The sequence below is a fragment of the Salminus brasiliensis genome, chromosome 19 (assembly GCF_030463535.1).
Source record: "Salminus brasiliensis chromosome 19, fSalBra1.hap2, whole genome shotgun sequence".
NCBI classification, from domain to species: domain Eukaryota; kingdom Metazoa; phylum Chordata; class Actinopteri; order Characiformes; family Bryconidae; genus Salminus; species Salminus brasiliensis.
In genome coordinates, this window is record NC_132896.1 from 4,995,157 (window position 1) to 5,015,790 (window position 20,634).

The 20,634-nt window shown below is 39.8% G+C and overlaps 1 protein-coding gene across 1 annotated transcript; it reads right to left on the minus strand.

Moving 5' to 3' along the window:
• Window positions 1–1,174: 1,174 nt before the first annotated feature.
• Window positions 1,175–12,367, minus strand: LOC140540886 (ovochymase-2). Its single transcript, XM_072663340.1, has 8 exons — window positions 12,217–12,367; window positions 10,551–10,653; window positions 10,040–10,173; window positions 8,776–8,916; window positions 4,871–5,001; window positions 3,680–3,773; window positions 2,529–2,660; window positions 1,175–1,613 (listed from the first exon to the last, which is right to left on the minus strand). The coding sequence occupies exons 1-8, from the start codon at window positions 12,293–12,295 to the stop codon at window positions 1,606–1,608; spliced, it is 822 nt and encodes a 273-aa protein (XP_072519441.1). The 5' UTR covers window positions 12,296–12,367; the 3' UTR covers window positions 1,175–1,605.
• Window positions 12,368–20,634: the final 8,267 nt, after the last annotated feature.

Genomic DNA, 20,634 nt, shown 5'->3' on the forward strand with positions numbered 1-20,634 from the left:
TTTCCTTTGTCTTGGTAGCAGCTGGTGTGTCTCCCAGCCGGCAGAGTAATGGTGATAGGTGGAGAGAACTACTAAAAGCAATTAAATTCTGACAGCAATGTTTCTCCAAAATCTAGTAATAAGCCTTCCTTCCTGGACAGTAGAGACAGTTACTCCAACAACTATTCTTTTTTAATAGCTATGATCTAGGAAGAAACAGTGAATGAGCAGGTGTCCCAATACTTTTGTCCATATAGTGGATATTCTATGGATGATTGTATGGGAGGGTGAGAAAGTGAGAGAGAGAGAGAAAGAGACTAAGAGAGAGAGGTGAGGGAAGGGAGAGAGAGAGGGATTTTGGTGGATTTGGTGGAATGACTGGGGTGCAAAAGTTTTGGTACTTTTCGAATGTAACTATGACACAGACACACTTGTACCTACCACAGCAACCACTGAGCCCCCTGAGACACCTGGGAAACCACAGCAACTGCCTAGCAGCCACCTATCAACACCATATCAACCATCTGGAATATTATACCGACCACCTAACAACCCCATAGCCACCACCAAGCAACACCATAGCAACCACCTAGCAGCCAGTTATTGACACCATACCAACCATCTGGAAAACCTAACAACCCCATAGCCCCATGAGCAGGTGTCCCAATACTTTTGTCCATATAGTGGATATTCTATGGATAATTGTACATTGTATAAGTGGGCATGTGGAGAGAAAAGGTTGTATGGCCCATTGTCTGCTTCGTAAAGACATTGTTAGGTTTGATTTGGGGTGACTTTGAGATATTTTGGATAAGTCGGGAAATGCAGATAAAGTGATGCACAGAAAATTAGTAAACCCTTGGAATGACCTGGATTTCTGCATTGATTACTATGTTAATAAATTCTGGTCGCTGAATCATACTTATAGCCAAACCCTACCTAACTTAACGAATAACACACAAACAACTGTACTGTTCACATCCTTTATTTTACACACTGAGTAAACATCCACAGTGCAGGCTAGAAAAAGTAAGTGAAGCTTTAAATCAAGTCAATTCATAAAGCACATTGATAATTAGTGAATGCTGGACAATAATACCAATAAAATAGAATAGTATATATATATATATATATATATATATATATATATATATATATATATATATATATATATATATATGAAATTATTGTGAATATATAAAATAGGTATACATTAGATGTAAAATAATGAAAAGCACAACGAGCCACTAAAGCAAACAGGACTATATTGAGACACTGCAGAAACAGGGCCACAGTTCAGGGAGAAAGGGTCTTCAGGTGCAACGTCCCACCTAGACACACTCTCCTCAGCTGAAAAAAGACTGAGGAGCTGCTGAACATTATACACAGGTCCGCAAACCTGGTTAGAACTTCAGTTGGATGAACACATGCACAGGCACAGATCCAGCCACCACCTACTTTTAGAAAGGAGGTGCTCGAACCCAATACCTGTCCTTTCAAATAGCAGCAGAGACGTGAAGAGGCATGATCTGCGGCCTTCTTCAGTTGTCCACAGAAGCCAAACAGGCCGTGCAGTACTCCTCCCTGAAATGGCCTCTGTAATCTGCTCTCGGTATAATCTCAGCCTCAGAAATCTGTGAGCACACAGAGCACATTCCGCACATCAGCACTAATGCAGTACAGTGGGAATCACATTACCGGCACGGTAGACTGACCGACGGACTGACTGACCGACGGACTGACCAACATCAAGAATAAAGGTGATCACATCAAAAAAGCAGATATACCGCATGTCCAAATGTTTGTGGACACCCCCTTCTTATGAATGCATTGAACTACTTTAAGTTGCACCCATTGCTGACACAGGTGTGCAAATGCACACACACAGCTTATAGAGATATTCCCAATAGAATAGGACTATCTGGGGCGGATAACCATGAACCTATTGGCACCATGATGCCTAATGTCAGGCATGGGCTATAGAGGGGTATTCAGCCCCCCAGCATTGGGCTGTGGAGCAGTGCAACTAGTTGGTTGGTGCTCCATGCAATACTTTTGGAATGAGTTGGGGAGCTGAAGGATGAGCTGGGGTGGTCCTGACCTCACTAAGCCGTCTTTCCTGGACAGTACAGACAGTTACTCCAACAACAGCAGGAAAAACTCTTTTTTTTTGTACCATTGATTTTAAAAGAAGCAATGAATGAACAGGTGTCCCAATACTTTTGTCCACTTAGCGTAACTTCTAAACGTGGCATGATTATAAACGTAAATACACTGGACGTCGTAAGGAATTGCTCGATATGTCTTAATGTGGACACTAATAGTGTGTGTCGGCGTTATGCAGGACCCCCACTGGCCTTGTTGACCACCTCACACTGTGCTGTCATATGTCCACTGTCATAATGTCTTCTTAAATGGATCAAAATGAGCTTCATTTAGACTGTCAGAGTGCAGTAGCGTATAGTATTTGTGGGTGTAATGCAGTGTGTGTGTGTGTGTGTGTGTGTGTGTGATGGGAGTCTCTGCTTGTTTGTCGGGGATGTTCTCACCTGTTTTGCTGATGAATGAGAGTCTAGCAGTGAAGCCCCGGGCAGACACAGTGCTGTCACTGCGGAACTGCACCAACATCACACTGCTGTAGCTCAACACAGGCGGGGGGACGCTCGGACCACACAGCAGCACTTTAACCACACACACACACACACACACACATACAGGAGAGAGAGCCTTATTACATATAAGGCAACTGAGCAATGTGATGTCAGATGATACTGTGGTGTACAGCTCCTTTCCTGGAAGGTCATAGTGCAGCTTCTCTGCTATGAGCAGACTGATTCAATGCATCATCTAATCATCAGTCATAAGTCCTCATGAGCTGCAGCAGGTGTTGCACCACCAAAAGTTCAAGTGTCCTTCAAAACAAATGTAGCAGCAACTTATAGGAGCGTATGAGATTGACCGACCCAGGGTTTGCTTCTTCAGTTTTGCACTGGAGTTACGGGGCCAGTGCGCCTAGCAAGTAATGGCCTGCTATTACATTAGCCTGGTGCACTATATGGACAAAAATATTGGGACAGGAGCATTGTCAGACATCCCTTTCTAAACCCATAGGCATTAATATGGAGTATGTCCCCCTTGACAGCTCTAACAGCAGGTCTGGAGCTCTGCAGTCATTGGTCTGACACTTGGTGGCTGAGTTGCTGTGGTTCCTAAGCACTTCTACTTTTCCAATAATACCACTCACAGCTGATACAAGCTACTTTAAGTTGCACCCACAGATGTGCACATTCTCACACAAACACACACACAATGTGTCTAGTCCCAGTTGAGAAGTACTGCCAGGCATGGGTTATAGAGGGGTATAAAGCCCCCCTGCATTGAGCTGTGGAGCAGTGGAAGAGCTGTGTTCTCTTGAATGATGGTTGGTGCTCCATCCAATACTTTTTTGGGATGAGTTGCAGAGTTGGGGAAGATGTGGGGCGCACTTGGCACTGAATGCAATCAAATTCTCACAGTAATGCCCCTCCAAAATCTAGTAGAACACCTGCTGCCTGGACAGTAGAGACAGTTACTCCAACAAAAGCAGGATAAACTATTTTGAATACCCTTGATTTCGGACAAAGGGATGAAGAATGAGCAGGTGTCCCAATACTTTTGTCCATATTAAGTCAGTTATGTGTTACACCTTTTATCAGCTTACCGATTTCCTCTCTCGCTTCAGTGTCTCCGAACACAGCCAGCGAGTCGTACTCACACCTCTCCGACTGCTCCAGGTCAAAGTCAGCAAAGTCAAGCTGCAGAGAGGAGCAGAGAAAACCACTGCATACCCAGATAACCCCTGCCCATGTGAGTTTGGGCTTCCAAGATGGTCCAACATATGGATGCCCACCAGAGAGTCAGAGTTGTGATGAATGGAAACACATTTAGCCTCCAAAAGTATTCATTCATTCAGGGGACATAGAGGTCAAATTTGGGCCTGAATTGTATTTTTAAATGCATTTATGGCGGAGGGATACATATACAGTATACTTTAGGTGTTGCAAGGCAAAATAGCACCCAAAGAACTTTTTACCATCACCATCATTACATATTAAGAGTCTTAAGATTTTCTAGGTCTTATTGGTTCACTGGGATTCAATTGGTTTTGGCTGCTAAATAAAATGGCTATATTTGGTTTGTAAATATTGTGATCCTTGAAATGAAAAAAAAAAAAAAATGAAAAAATTTTTAAATGAGTGGATCTGCCCTTTAAGTGCTTAATTTAGTGCTCTGATTAAGATTTAGAGGTTTTATTTATTTATTTTTATAAAGAAAAAAATCAGAGCTACGTTTCTACTACAAAGATGACCCCTAAATGGTCGAGCGAGCATCACAATGAACACTCTTACCAGTTAAAGGAGCTTTATGTGAAATTAGATTTTTTCGCTCATGGGCTCCCCCTGCAGTTGGGAAGTGTAACTCACAGCAGTGAAGACTAACCATGCTATGAGTTCCCTCCCTTGAGGTAGTTTTACATGCTGAGAGACACAGAACTGTCATCTTAAGGTAGAGAAGCATGTGGACTGAGGCGGTAGAGTAATCCTACAGAATTTTACACGAATGCGACTCGGGTTCGGTTTTTAATGATCTTCAGAGATCCCGTGTGCTGTGACTCTCCTGATGATGACCAGTAGTCCCCTATACAGCGTAAGGCCTGGGGTGCAGAGCAGTGCAGTGACGTGGCTTTTAACGTAAGGGTGTATCGTGTTTTCTCTGGCGCTGAAACTGATCAGGAGAGAGTCTCCACTCTCACTGCATATTCAAACAGCCCAATGAATGCATTCATGAGGCGGCGTCCAGCGAGGAGCCGACCGGGCCGGGCCAGGCCAGGCCAGGCCGCAGATTTCATTACCTTGACGACGTGACCCCGCGGGGCATGGATGAGCCAGCGGCACTGGGTGCTGTTGCCATAGTGCTGGGGGTAGTTAGGGCTCTGCAGGACCCCCTGGGATTCAAACAGTGCCACTGTGCCGCAGTCTGGCCCTGAGCAAACACAAAAGGGAGGCACCGGTGGAGCCAAGCATGGTCGAACACACCACGCACACACACACACACACACCCTCCACGCTCGTCTAATCTCCCCGCAGACAATGCCAGCTTCCCTGCAACACAAACACACCGTCGTTCCAGCGGCAGTATCGCATTTCTGCCAGGGGTCATGTGGAGGAGAGAGAGCGAGCGCTGCTGTTTTGATCCCAGTGTTTTGGTACATATATAGTATATACTATTCTTACATAAATACAGTACATACACACATATTTAATAAATAGTAATTACTGTATAAAACAATTTTTAACATCACTTATATTAACAGTTTTGGTTACTTTTCTCAACATTTCTACCCAATTTGTCCTCCCCAGTTTTCAATAGCCAACTATCCCACCCACTCTTTAGTACTCTCCCCACATCACATGTAATGCTCCCGGCACTAGGAGGGTGAGGACTGGCACATGCCTCCTCCAACACATGCACAACCAGAGAACGGCGGCAGAGACCCAGCTCTGATGCATCACACTGAACTGATGTGGGAAGAGTCATCTACAAGGGCAGTTGTGCTCACTCTGGCTCCAGCTGCTGATAACAGGCAGCATGACCTGGGATTTGAACCAGGCAGCAATCCACGGGTCGTAGTTGATCTGCTGGACCATTCAGAGCAAATATCATAAACCAGACAGTTTAAGATTTTATCAGCCTTTTTGAAGATGGATTCTGAAGATTTATTTATGTATGTGGAGGTCATGGGGAGCTCATTAGTACTTTCCCCCTTTCACATGTAATTCACCCACCACTGGGAGGGTGAGTGTCACAATTTATGTATTGTTTCTATTGTGTGTGTGTGTGTGTGTGTGTGTGTGTGTGTGTATTCTCATGTATACTCTACCATAGGAAGTTAAATAAAACCCTGTGGTATTAAACAGTATTTCAACACCCCTTCCCTCTACCCCACTGTACCAAGACTGTATTAAATTATAGGCCCATTTCTATTGGTCCATAAAATATTAACTCTGTGTAAAGATCAGCCGTTCCAATTATGTTAAAGAGTGGAAGATACAAGGTTTTGTTCCATCAGTGGCCGTTTGGAAAACCGAGTAGACTATTTTATATGTTTTATAATATTTTACATATCATTTTCCCTGTTTCTGTCTTAATATGTGTTGTATGATGTCCAGTGGGAGTCCTGCTACTGTAACACAGCTCTTTCCGCTGGGATCATCTATCAGTGCGTGAAAACGTAAGGGTGTATACCTCCGAGACCCTCCCGAACACTATACTGTGTTTCAGTGGGGAATACATCATGGTACAGAAAGGAAATGAGGATTTCCTGCTCACTTTGATTGACCTGTGCATCTCTACAGTTTTTTCTACTATTGAAAATTTGTATTAGAAATTTGTAAAAATCAAAAGTTTGGATATTTTATGTGTATCTGGAACAAAACTCTGTACTGGTAAAACACTGGTGCCGACATATTGAGCAGCGCTGTAAGCTCCAGTCTGTGTGTCGTTGTTGTTGTTGCCATTGATAGTTCAGGTTGTCTCATGTCAAGAACACTCTGCATGTGATTTCGACTCTAAACTCTCCTGAACCGTCCCCTCGGCTATATGTACATGCGTGGGTGCCCTGGTGGTCTAGTTGTTATGGTTACAGGAGCCCTGAGAGAGACCCTGGGGTCCCATTTGAGCCTCGCCACTGCAGCGGGATGGCAACGGGATATTAGTCTGAAGGGGCCTAGCTTTCTCCAATCCCCCGATACACACGTGTCCTAAGAACTGAACACACACACTCCAGACAGACAGGTTGGGCAACCAGAGAGAAGGTCATTAGGGCTGGAGATTAGGTCTAATGATGGAAATGTGTGGATACAAAGACAGGGAAGTGAGGCAGTGTTTGGATGTTTATCCCTGTGCCTGTTTCGTACCTGCACCTCTGTTTACTTATTCATGGGCTTGATCATCAACATTTTAGGTTCTTCTGTATTTCCAAACACTGGGGAAAAGGCAACTGGATGGTTGAATAGCATACCGTCATAGAAGATCCATCGTGGACAGCTCTGTGAAGCAACCCTATGCACCTTTAATCACATCTTGACTAGATGCCCCAAGGTTACTGGGAGAAGGTTGTTATAGGTGGAGGAATGATAAGGCCCTGACAGTCATTGGACCGTCATTTGACCATCCTTATGGATATCTGCAAAGGGTCAGAGCCAACAAACATCAGGCATCACCAGGAGGACCTGTCAGCTTTGTAAAAAGGCTGAACAGCCATCAAGACCATGCCTCCCATTGTACACCAAGCATCAGATTGGGAGTTGATGTGGAAGGTTGACCCTCTGGACGAGGTGGCAGTAACCCCACTCCGACCACATATGGTCCTCCTATCTGAGAGCAGAAAGCTCATTCTGGTAGCAGAACTTACAGTACCCTGGGAGGACAGGCTAAAGGTTTCCCACCAATTGAAAGAAAGCCAAGTATCAGGATCTGCTCGACAAGGCTTTAGGAGGCCAAAGGATGGTGCAAAGCCTTATTCCCCATTTCCCAGAAACATCAGCACACTGTTTCCTACCGAAGTTTGGGGTGTATAGGTTAACAAGGTTAACGAGATGGCAAAGGCTCTAAATATTCAAGGACATCAAGAGGACATCATGACACAGTGTCTTAAGTATTAGAACTGTAAGTACTGGTGATGCAGTCACTGGTACTGCTTAATTACAGCAGTATGGCCTGTGTTTCTAGAACAGTAGAAGTGTATCTAGAACGTTGTAGCAGCATATTTTCATATTCTCATTTACATAATTGCATATTACACAAGTTGTTTGGGTGTAACAAGTACAGCAATAGTGGAATCACCTAGATTGAGGACAGTAACTGTAGGTACCACCACATTACAGTACGGTTCAAAGCTAGACCCTTAGTTAGTTACCGGGTCAGCTATCAAACTGCCAGAGAAGGTTGCCATTCAAAGTGCAGGTGTAGTGTAATTACGCTAGTGTAATGTAATTACACAAGACTACAGTTACATGCTTCAGAGCTAAAGTCGACACACATGTGTAATTACGCACATTCTCAGCTGTATTAGTGAATACTTCACAGTAGTTACATTGTTATTACATGATTACAACTGTGTAACTACACTGTAATTAGACGGGCTTAATATACAGCGGGCCTAAGTTATGTAGATGTAATATACATGTGAAAATGACTGTATGTAAGTCAATACGACTTTGTTTCATTAAATAATATCAACATATTTTGAAAAAAATAAAAATAAAAAACACCATCTTAAGTAAAAGAAATGTTGACTTTTTATCCAATCACAACAGTGTTTTCTAAAGATGCGTACAACACTGTCCGCTAGTGGTCAGGGTTTTATCACAACACTAAATGAACCATTGTCTGCTGCCAGTCTTTACATCTAAACCATTCATTCTGAATCAGTGCTGTGAATCGATACAGTACTGCAAAACATAATACTGTGATACTTCCATATATCAACATTTTCTTACACCCGTATCTCTCATACCTGAATAGAACATTAGCATGCTTTCATGCTCCTGAGATGCTCATGCATTCAATGGCAGGAATGAGCGCCTCATACCAAATTCTATGAAGTTGTTTCCATTCCTTGCTGTCATTAAAGTCATTAAGCAGGAGTAAACCAGTAAAGCCTGTCTTCTCTTCTTCAATAAGCCTTTGTGAGAAGAGTGCATTGCTGTGAGTGTTGTGGCCTGACTGGTTTGAGGGTTTTTACCCTCAGCTTACCCAAAGTGTAGTCGTGATCCACGGCTTTGAACCGGACGGAGAAGCCGGCACCCGTCACACTGAAATCGGACATGAACTGGACAGTGGAGGTGCTGGAGTTGATGAGCAGTGGAGGAGGAGCTACACCGCCACAGAAATGGCCTGGATGGAAATACAACGACAGGAAGAATGCAGAATATTCAGTAACATATATGAATTATACAGTTATTTATATGAATATCTTGGATAAATGATTCAGTATCTACAATAAGTGATTTAGTATCTAGTATAAGTGATTCAGTATGTAGTATCAATTATTCAGTATCTAGTATAAACGATTCAGTATCTACAATAAATTATTTAAGTGATTCAATAGCTAGTATAAATGACTCAGTATTTACTATAAGTGATTCAATATCTAGTATAAATGATTCAGTATTTAGTATAAATGATTCAGTATTTAGTATAAATGAATTAGTATCCACAATAAGTGATTAAGTATCTAGTATAAATGATTCAGTATCTAGTATAAATGATTCAGTATCATTCAGTATCTACAATAAATGATTTAGTATAAATGATTAAGTATCTACTATAAGTGATCCAATAGCTAGTATAAATGACTCAGTATTTACTATAAGTGATTCAATATCTAGTATAAATGATTCAGTATTTAGTATAAATGATTTAGTATCCACAATAAGTGATTTAGTATCTAGTATAAATGATTCAGTATTTAGTATAAATGATTCAGTATTTAGTATTAATGAATCAGTATCTACAATGAATGATTCAGTATCTATAATAAAGGATTTTGTATCTAGTATAAATGATTCAGTATCTATAATAAAGGATTTAGTATCTAGTATGAATGATTCAGTATCTACAAAAAATGATCCAGTCTTTACTATAAATGGAGCTGCCTACAGCTACAGCACATGGTTTGGTCTATAAATGATTCAGTATTTGGTAAAAATGATTCAATTCAAATCAAATCAAATGTGTAAAGGTGAGTGAAAATGTAGATGCGTAGTCCTCTATGGTAGTAAAAACACAAATATATACAAAATAAAAATATGTGATTGAGTATAAATGATACAGCCTCTACAATAAATCATTTGATCATTAAAATGTTATCTACAATAAGTGATTCAGCATCTGCAATAAATGATTTGGTCTTTACAGTAAATGATTCACAACCCTCTATTCAACTTTTGTCACTGGGAAGGATGTATGCGCTCCCCTCACCCACGTCTTTCCCCTCAGCACAAGATGTCTTTCTCACCTAGAAGCATGTCTTCACCAGCAAACACAGTGAGGTGGTCACTGTAGCACAGAGAGTCGCCCTCCACATCAAACTCCAGGAATTCCAGAAGGATCCTTTTGCCTTCTGGCACACTGATGGACCAGGAACACACCCTGTCCAAAACAACAACAACCCAGCTTCAGTCACTGCTGCAGAACTCTCAGGACAGGGGTTTAGAATCTGTACTCTGGGGAGAGCTCTCAGAGCGACTGCAGAGACTACAGCGTGCCTTGTTGTTGACTTTACAGAGCTCAAGTGCAGCTAGCCAAGTCACAGTGTACAGACTGTTTGTTCATAGTGACCTCAGTGACCTCTCATGGCAACCTTATCAATTTACCAAATTGTAAAGACATAATCCCACAGTTATGATGAAGCTCCATTATTAGCATTACATTTGATTTGCATTTGGTTTCAACAGGTTTTGATTCTGTATTTGATTCTGCGTCTCAGGAGAGCAGCAGACGAGTAAGATGCTGTTTGAGGGACTCACTGGTTGTTGCTGTAGTTCAGGCCTGGGTGATCTGGGTTACGGATGATGCCCTCAGTGCCTGTTAGAACTCCATCTCCCACACTGCACTGGGAGCCCACTGGTCCTGCAAGAAGCCATAGCACTGTCAAAGGCTTTATTCAGAAGAACAGTATAGCTTTGGATTTTGCCCAAAAAATCATACAATAACATAAAGAAAACATGTTTTACCCTGCAAATGGTCAAAGTTTGTATCTCCAAAATGGAAATGTGTGGAAAATATTATTATTATTGTTGTTGTTGTTGATGATGTTGTTTGTATTATTATTATTGTTGTTGTTGTTGTTGTTGTTGTTGTTGGTGGTGGTGGTGGTGATGTTATTATTATTATTATTATTATTATTATTATTATCATTATTATTGTTGTTGTTGTTGTTGGTGGTGGTGGTTGTGGTGTTGTTAGTATTGTTATTATTGTTGTTATTGTTATTGTTAGTATTATTATTGTTGTTGTTGTTGTTATTGTTAGTATGATTATTATTATTATTATTATTATTATTATTATTATTATTATTATATACACTGTGAATAAAAATGACAATATTTTCAGTTACTATTTTTTCTGGAAAATCATATTAAACCAACAGAAATACACTGATTATTGAACCATGTTATATACTATGTAAAACATTAATTATCTGTTTTTACAGCTTTAAGTTGTTGATTAATAAAATTATTTTTTTAAACTTAAAAACTTTTAAAACTAAAAAATTCTGTAATTTAACACAAAATTACATCTTTTTATACTAATAAATCACTGTCCAGCACAGTCTATAACTGCAGGAAAAGAAATATTGTGTGATTTGTGTATTGTGACATAGGAGTGGGGGATCAGCATAGGGTGTTTCTCTTTTCTTTTTACATTTACATTTACAACATTTAGCAGACCCTCTCATCCAGAGCGACTTACACAAGTGCTTCCCTATTTACTCAAGAAAAACCTCAGCTAGTTTAAATAGACTGAAAGATCCTCTAATCTTAGACTCGACGAAACACAAGTCAATATAGAGACGATATGGAGACCATATTTTTCTACATGAGCTGTGTTGATTATACTGTTTGTGATTGAGAAAAGGCAGTCCAGTATGGTTTCCAGTCTGTTTTTGTCATTTGTAGTTTTTAAATGAACAGTTAAATGTTACCTTACCTGTGGAGAAAGTAAGGGCTTTTATTTTCCTTAACTTTTTCATGTGTTTGATTAAAAAATATAGATATTTCGTACTAACTGTAATAAAATATCTGCTCAGAATAGCATACAGAAACTTTCTGGTAGCAGGGTAACCACTAATGCCGGATACGTGTATTTGTAGAGCACTTGTCACACAGCTAGCAGCTCCAAGCAGCTATATAAACAGCAATAACAGTAAATAACATATAATAACTCAAATATTAGATTGAATAAACTGAGATAATAACAGATAAAAAAGATAAATGTATGAACTTTGATTAAAAGCTTAAATTGAAGAATATATTTTTAGAAGCAGAATAACAGGAAGCAGAAGGCCTGAATCTGCAGATCTAAGATCCTGTATTGGAGCATAAGCAGATGGTGCTCATCCAGCTTTAAATAGACGTGCAGAAACTTTCAGACACTGTAAAGCCAGGTGTAGTGTGAACAGGTAGTGGAGACCTTTTCTGAGCAGCCACTTGAGGAAGACGGAGACGGCAGTGAAGACTGCAGGCGACCCCCGAGCAGTCGGAGGTTTCATCCTGTTGTTGATCCAGCTCCGGCCGCACCCTTTACCCCAAGACGTCACCCCAACCACCACCCACTGCCCGTCTGCCCGGGGGCAAAGCAGAGGACCACCTGAATCCCCCTATAGAACACACACACGGTGGAGGCATCAGCTTTTAACTTCAATACCGACGACCTGAGTCCCTCAAAGATCCACTGTGAAGCAGTCAGCGTATTTAATGGCATGCTTAGTTTTGTAGCCACATACATTTCCATTTACTTTACATCTCAATTAGGTCCTTTTTGTTTGTTTGTTTGTTTGTTTGTTTTGATGTCAACAAAACATTCTTCACCACAATCATTAGGGAAGTTTAGAAACTGCACTTTCTCTGCTTGCTTCAAAGCAGCGAGTGGTAATGGGTGAAGACGGTACCTGACAGGCGTCTTTCCCCCCTCGCTCTGGTCCAGCACACAGCACCGTGAAACGATCCTGTCCCAGTCTGAGCGTCTGCAGCACATGCTGGCACACGGCTGAATCCACCAGATCCAACTGCACCTCATGAAGAATTGCAGTCAGGGGACCCCCTGAGAGAGAGATGGAGAGAGAGAGAGAGAGAGAGAGAGAGAGAGAGAGAGAGAGAGGGGGGGGGTAGATAAATAAATAGATAGATAGATAGATAGAGAGAGAGAAAGAGAGAGAGAGAGAGAGAGAGAGAGAGAGGGGGGGGGGGGAGAGAGAGATAGATAGATAAATAGAGAGAGAGAGAGAGAGAGAGAGAGAGAGAGAGAGAGAGAGAGGGAGAGAGAGAGAGAGAGAGAAAGAGAGAAAGAAAGAGAGAGAGATGGAGAGAGAGAGAGGGGGGAGAGAGAGGGAGAGAGATAGATAGATAGATAGATAGATAGATAGATAGATAGATAGATAGATAGATAGATAGAGATAGAGAGAGAGGGGGTGAGAGAGATAGATAGATAAATAGATAGAGAGATAGAGATAGAGAGAGAGGGGGTGAGAGAGATAGATAGATAAATAGATAGAGAGATAGAGATAGAGAGGGGGGAGAGAGGGGAGAGAGAGAGAGAGAGAGAGAGAGAGAGAGAGATAGATCTATCTTACTCTCTTTTGTTCGGCCCCATCCGGCAACAACACATGTAGTCTTTGAAGGGAAGCTCTCTCCAGGAAGAGGCAGACATATGGGCTGGACGAAGTCGCCTGCCAATACAGAGCTAGAATAAGTGTGAGATGTGATCAACACAGCTGAGATCTCACTTTTACAGGTTTACCCACTGCTGAGCAAAGGTTCAATCAGAAGGTTTATCCACTCAAATGGCTAGAATGCAGTGCTTCAGACTGTCCCTCACGATTGACCTCAAAAATACATATATATATATATATATATATATATATATTTATATATATACATTGTGTGGCCCATCATAAAGGTCAAATATGAGACTTATGTGCGCAATATTATGCAAATAGACTGTGACCAAGTTGTGCATTAGTGAGCTACAGGCTCTCTCAGTATACTGGCATGTTTGGTTAATAGGTTGGTGAAGAACTTGCTGAATTGGATGGTCCCCTGCAGCTCCAGCACAGCAATGTCGTAGCTCATGGGAAACGTGTATCGGTACCGCTCGTGGAGCTTTACACTCTTCACCCGAAACCTCCGCTCCCCTCGATCCACCACCCTCTGGTCATGCTCTCCCACCACGGCCTCCACATTGCCCAGGAACACCCTGGAAGCAGAGCATGGAAGTCTTGCTCTATGACATTTATTTGACTCATGATACAGAACGTTGAACCACCAAACAAGCTGATCAGCCATAACATTAAAACCACTTACCAGTAAAGTCAAAATCGTTGATGATCTAGTTCTGATGGCTTCTGTAAAGGTCTGGATTAGGCAGTCAGTGATGTGTAATGTGTTAAAAGTGTAAGAGATTCTCTGACAAGAACCAAACTGTGATGGGTCAGAACTTCTCCAAAACCTCAGGCAGGTCTTGTGGGGTGTTCCTGATGTGCAGTGGTCAGTATCTACCACGGACAACCAGTGAATCAGCGACAGGGTTGATGCTTATAGAGACCCCACCTCACAATGTACAGGACTTTAAGGTTCTGCTGCTAACATCTTGGTGCCAGATACCACAGGACACCTTTAGAGGTCTTGTGGAGTCCATGCCTTGACTGGTCAGAACTGTTGTGGCTGCACTAGGGGGGCCAACACAATGTTAGGGGGGTGGTTTTGATGTTATGGCTGAACTGTGTAGCACATATTATTCAGTAACTACAATGAAAGTCATGTATAATATTAATATTTTAATATTACTATTAATGTACTATTTAGTACTAGTAGTGTTGTTGTTGTTGTCGTTGTTATTATTATCCCAGAGTGTGAAGAGGAAACGGGAGAGCCTACTCTGAGGAATCTGAGAAGCAATGAGCGGCGGTCAGAAGCCAGCGGTCAGCGAGAACGGCCGCTCCGCAGAAATGAGAACCCTTGAACCTCAGAGACACCTGAGTGAAAACCACACAGCTGAGTTCACTCATCTCCCACAGTCGAGTACAAGTGAAGTGTATTTCACTCTATTCTACTGGGTTTACGGCTGCGTCTGTATAAATGGCTGGTACTTGCCAGCCATGGGTGAGATCCGTAACGTGCTGCTGACCCTCCGACGACCCTCAGAGAGCGGTGAACTGTCCTCATCCGCGGAGAGCCACACTTCCCTCCTGAGTAAAAGGTCCAGTCCGAGAGATTAAATACAGACAAACAGCTCATCTCATTTACTTACTGAGCTTGTGTTCCAGTGTTTATGGCTTGAGAAAAACAGTTTTGGCTTTTATTTATTTTTAATAAAATATAATAAAAAAAATGGATCATCACATTGCCCTGGAATCTGTTAAGTCCACTTTATTACAATTACAATCACAACTGCTGCCAACTGAATCTCATAAACTGGAAGACCTGTGCTCAGTTTAACTGTAGTATAACAGTAAACATCTGAACTTAATAAGTTTCATTTTGTTGCACTCACATTCCTCAGAATCATAACATGTTATACTCGCATTCCTTGGTATCATGACATGTACTCATATTCCTCGAAATCATAACATACTGTATTTGTATTCCCTCAAAATGATGTACTCATATTCCTCTGAATAGTATTATACCTGTATTACTAAGAATCATAACATTTTCTACCTACATTTGTCAGTCATAACATGTTTGTGACATCATGACGTCTTATCATGGCGTACTTCTAAGAATTATTACATTTTAGACTTATGTTTTTTTTAGTCATAACATGTTTTTTTAATTACTCAGAATCACATGTTTTACTTGAGTATTGTATTGCTCTGAGTCATAACATGTACTCATACTTCTCAGAATTATAACTTGTGCTTTGATTCCTCAGAATCATAGCATGTACTGTGTTCCACAGATCATGTGATATAACATGTTGTAGTGCAATTTCTGGGCTTCATACCATGTTGTACCTGAATGTCTAAGAATTTGTATTCTCTCAAAACAATTACTACAAACTACATTTCTCAGTAACTCAATAACTTTTTTACTTGAATTGCTCAAAATCATGACATCACTGACATGGCTAAGAATCATAACACACTTGTACTTCTAAGAATCATTACATTTTGTATCTATATTTATCAGTTATAACATGTTTTCACTTGAATTGCTCAGAATCATAACATGATGTACGTTTATTCCCTGAAACCATAACATTGTACTTGTACTTCTCAAAACCATCACATTTTGTACCTATATTTGTCATAACATGTTTAATTGCTCAGAATCACATTTCGCTTGTATAGCTCCGAGTCATAACATGTACATCATAACCTGTTGTGCTTTGATTCCCCAGAATCATAGCATGTACTTGTATTCTGCAGAACATGTAATATAACATGTTGTAGCACCATTTCTGAGCTTCATACCATGTTGCTCCTGTAAGTCTTATATTCATAACACATGCTTGCATGGCCCTGAAATCATAACATGTTAAAATTACACTCCTTTGAATCATAACATGTACCTGCATTTACTGTAATCATAACCTGTGCTCCTCGAAATCATCCTCCAAATTCTTTCAGAAACATAACATGTGGCATGTGTATTCCTCATAATCATAACATGTGGTACTTGTATTCTTCAGAAATGTTCCATGGCCTTGGTTCATGCTACAGTGCAGTAGATCAGTAGATCAGTAGATCGGTGCAGCAGGTTCTTACCGTTGAGAGGAGCAGTGATGTCAGTATGTGAACGGTGCAGCAGACAGAGGAAGGCTGCAGCTGTCAGGAGCGATGAGGTGGCCATCCTTCAGCCTCCTTGATCTGCCGCCACTTCAGCCTGGAGCATTTATATAGGAGATGAGGGGGGGATTGTGGGGTCACAGTGGTCATTTATTAACCACAACGCTCCTCCCTAGAGTACACTTACGATGTTATTTCCAGTGTGCTTGTCTGAATGTGTCTAGATTGACCATTTCTTTAAAAAAAAAACAGGCTGTTTTGGTCACTGTGTCTTTAGGACTGTCCTCTGATCTGATTGGCCATACTGCAATGTGCCCCATTTAAAGTGCAGTTCAAGCTGAAACATGTCAAACAACCGGGACAGTTCACACTAAGGTCACTCAACTTCAGCCACTCCATTCCCATGTATTGGTCTTTTGGAAGGCTGGAATGATCCAAACTCCGCTACAAACTGTCTGCAGGAACAACACTCTATATCACTTCAAAGGGAATGGGTGGATAAACTGCTAAAGGGTGAAGGGGCATGTGTCATGTGCACATATGGTTATGGTTGTGACATCACTGCCATCATCACGTCACAACAGGCTTCTTGGTTGCCATATTGGATTGGGGAGTGAGTGATTGATTTGGAGCTTTAAGAATGTCATTAACATCATTTTCTTTGAAAAATATGATATATATATCATGCTTATGATCAGTGGCTACACATATAGTCATACATCATATAGATGTAATATATAAATACACAGCATAAAAGAGCTAGGGAAATGATGTGAAGTTCAGGCCTATATGCCCTTTAGTTAACCCCATACACTGTAGGTTTATGATCCAGTTATTAATCCTAAAGCACAAACTAATGTGAATCATTTATTAGCCATTTGGTTATGCAAATCTTGTGGCGTCCCACAGGGTTCTATTTTGGGGTCTATGAAACTGATTTATTAGACTAATAATGACAGTAACAAAGTATGGGCTTACAGGGTCAAAGGGGTTAAACATCTTAGCTGGACAGGCCAAACCTTTAGCCACAGAACCTTCTTTTCGGTACCTAACAGTAAATTCAGTACTGTAGGAGATCATTCAGCACTGCTGGGTTTACAATGCTCTGGTCATTCAACCAACAGGAAGCTGTCTCTGCCCATTAAAAGCCTGACAAAACACATGTGGCTGGGAAAAAGCCTCTAGGCCTGAGCATGGCAGGAGAGAGATGTTCATGAAGGTCATGAAGATCTAACATCATCTGCCTTTAGGATTTCTGTGCTGTAAACACATTATGTTATGTTTCACTCAGCCAATAAAACGCAAGCTAGAGGGACTGAAAGAGTGCGGTTTGTGATTCAGCCCGAGAGAAGAAAGCCTCACAAGCCACAAAGACATGTCCAGCCAGTGTCAGCGATGACCTTTTAATCAAAAGGTTTCATTCCGTTCAATTCTTTTTATTCGCCCAGAGCTCTCTCCAGCTGCTGTGGACAGATCCCTAATGAACAAACTGAGGGCGGCAGAGGCAGGAGAAGCGAAGCTGTTTAAAGAGAGCTGACTGGCTTTAGCTATTTCCTAATAAAGCAATGAGCTGCAGGAGGCTGTGTATTACACAGATCCTACCACAGTTAAACCACAGTTGTTAGGCATGATGCAAAGCAACTTATATAAGATGGGATGGGGGAATACAACAATAACAATATTTTGTATATTTTAATAAATCATTAAATGCTTATAAACCATTAAAAAATTATCAGTGTAGCCAAGCCTTTACAATAAATAATGGTTTATAAAATAATAACAATATTTAATATATTTAAGCTAAAAGGTAAAATGAACAAACAAATAAAATAAGAATAAAATTGAAGATTTAATTAGTAAGAGAGAATGATAAAATAAAATAATATAATAAATAAATAGAAAACATAAAATAAATAGAATAAAAATAAATGGAAATATGATTTAATAAATTAATATTCCTAAAATTATTAAAATCAGAGTTGGGAGCTTAAAGAATTAAATTAAATTAAAAAATGAATTAAAATTAATAGCTAACATAGCCATAAAAATCACAACTTAAAAATCACACTTAGCAATGGTTGCTAAGCAAAATAATGATCAAAGAGTTTTACATGAACAGCCTAATAGTTTATTTACAGCATATATTTTGATAACCCAACATCCTGATCTCAACTAATCTTGTTGCTGAATGCAATCAAATCCTCACAGCAATGCTCCTTCAAAATCTAGTAAAAAAAAAAGCCTTCTTCCCTGGACAGTAGAGACAGTTACTCCAACAAAAGCAGGATACATTTTTTTTTAAATACCTTTGATTTTAGAAAGAACAAAGAAGGAGCAAGTGTCCCAATACTTTTGTCCATATAGTGTAACTGTAGTATAATGTGCCTGAGTCAATGAGAGTTTCTAACTGGAGCCAACTCAAGTTAACTAATACAGTGGCTGGTGTTTCTATTGCCGCCTGCTGAACAATTCATTAATGACTTATGCTGGGGTCAGACTTTGACCCCCTCTACCACGCCGAGAGAGAGCAGCACATCTGAAAACTCACATTAGCTCAGACTGTTAACTGACCAAAGAGAGCTTCAGAGATTTACCTGCCCAAGAATGATGAGAGTTTGTCTCCGAGTTCTCAGCCGAGCTGTGCTGATCTGACCACAAGCCAACAGAACCTCAGGGCCTTTATTCTCCAGCTGGCTATCAGATGAAGTAGTTCTGGCTTGAGTGTGCTGAAACAGTGTTGCCTATCTGACCCTAAAATGTTCAGTAGCAGTCATCTGCCCTGCAGGGCTGACGTACAAGTTGTCCCGTCACTTTCAGGAAGATCTTTCTGTAATAATGTGCACATTTAGTTTAGTACAAGTGTGTATGTCTACACCTCTATAATGGACCTATAAGATAATACATAGATAACATACTAATATATAGTAGTAGTATAGTAGTATATAGTATATGATAGTATTATTTAGAATATAGAAGTAGTATATAGTATATAGCAGTAGTATACATTATATAGCAGTAGTATACATTATATAGTAGTATACATTATATAGTAGTGGTATATTACTATATGGTTTATAGCAGTAGTATATAGTATATAGTAATTTACAGTATATAGTAGTAGTAGTATAGTAGTATATAGTAAATAGCAGTAGTATATAGTAGTATACATTATTTAGTAGTATCATAATAGTATATAGCATATGGTAGTAGTATTTAGTATATAGTAGTAGTATATAGTATACGGCAGTAGTATACAGTATATAGTAGTATACATTATATAGTTGTGGTATATTAGTATATTGTTTATAGCAGTGGTATATAGTATATAGTAGTATATATAGCATAGATATAGCATGTAGTACTAGTAGACTAGTATACTAGTATATAGTATATAGTAGTATAGTAGTAGTATAGAAGTATAGAGTATACAGCAGTATTATATAGTATATAGTAGTATACAGTATATAGTAGTAGTATAGCAGTACATAGTATATAGCAGTAGTATATAGTAGTATACAGTGTATCGTAGAAGTATAGTAGTATATAGTAGTATAGTGTATAGTAGTAGTATAATAGTATATAGCATATAGCAGTAGTATATAGTATATAGTAGTATAGTGTATAGTAGTAGTATAATAGTATATATCATATAGCAGTAGTATATAGTATATAGTAGTATAGTGTATAGTAGTATATAGTGTATAGTAGTAGTATAGTAGTATATAGCATATAGCAGTAGTATATAGTATATAGTAGTATAGTGTATAGTAGTAGTATAGTAGTATATAGCATATAGCAGTAGTATATAGTATATAGTAGTATAGTGTATAGTAGTAGTATAATAGTATATAGCATATAGCAGTAGTATATAGTATATAGTAGTATAGTGTATAGTAGTAGTATAATAGTATATAGCATATAGCAGTAGCATATAGTATATAGTAGTATAGTGTATAGTAGTAGTATAATAGTATATAGCATATAGCAGTAGTATATAGTATATAGTAGTATAGTGTATAGTAGTAGTATAATAGTATATAGCATATAGCAGTAGTATATAGTATATAGTAGTATAGTGTATAGTAGTAGTATAATAGTATATA

What these genes read in the sequence shown, in the direction of transcription:
- LOC140540886 (XM_072663340.1), bottom strand. Translation starts at nt 12,295, where the DNA reads ATGAAACCTCCGACTGCTCGGGGGTCGCCTGCAGTCTTCACTGCCGTC. An exon ending in TGGTGAAGACATGCTTCTAG is followed by an intron (nt 8,917 to 10,039) that starts GTGAGAAAGACA and finishes ATTTCCATCCAG; the next exon opens with GCCATTTCTGTGGCGGTGTA. An exon ending in CGCGGGGTCACGTCGTCAAG is followed by an intron (nt 3,774 to 4,870) that starts GTAATGAAATCT and finishes TCCTCTCTGCAG; the next exon opens with CTTGACTTTGCTGACTTTGA.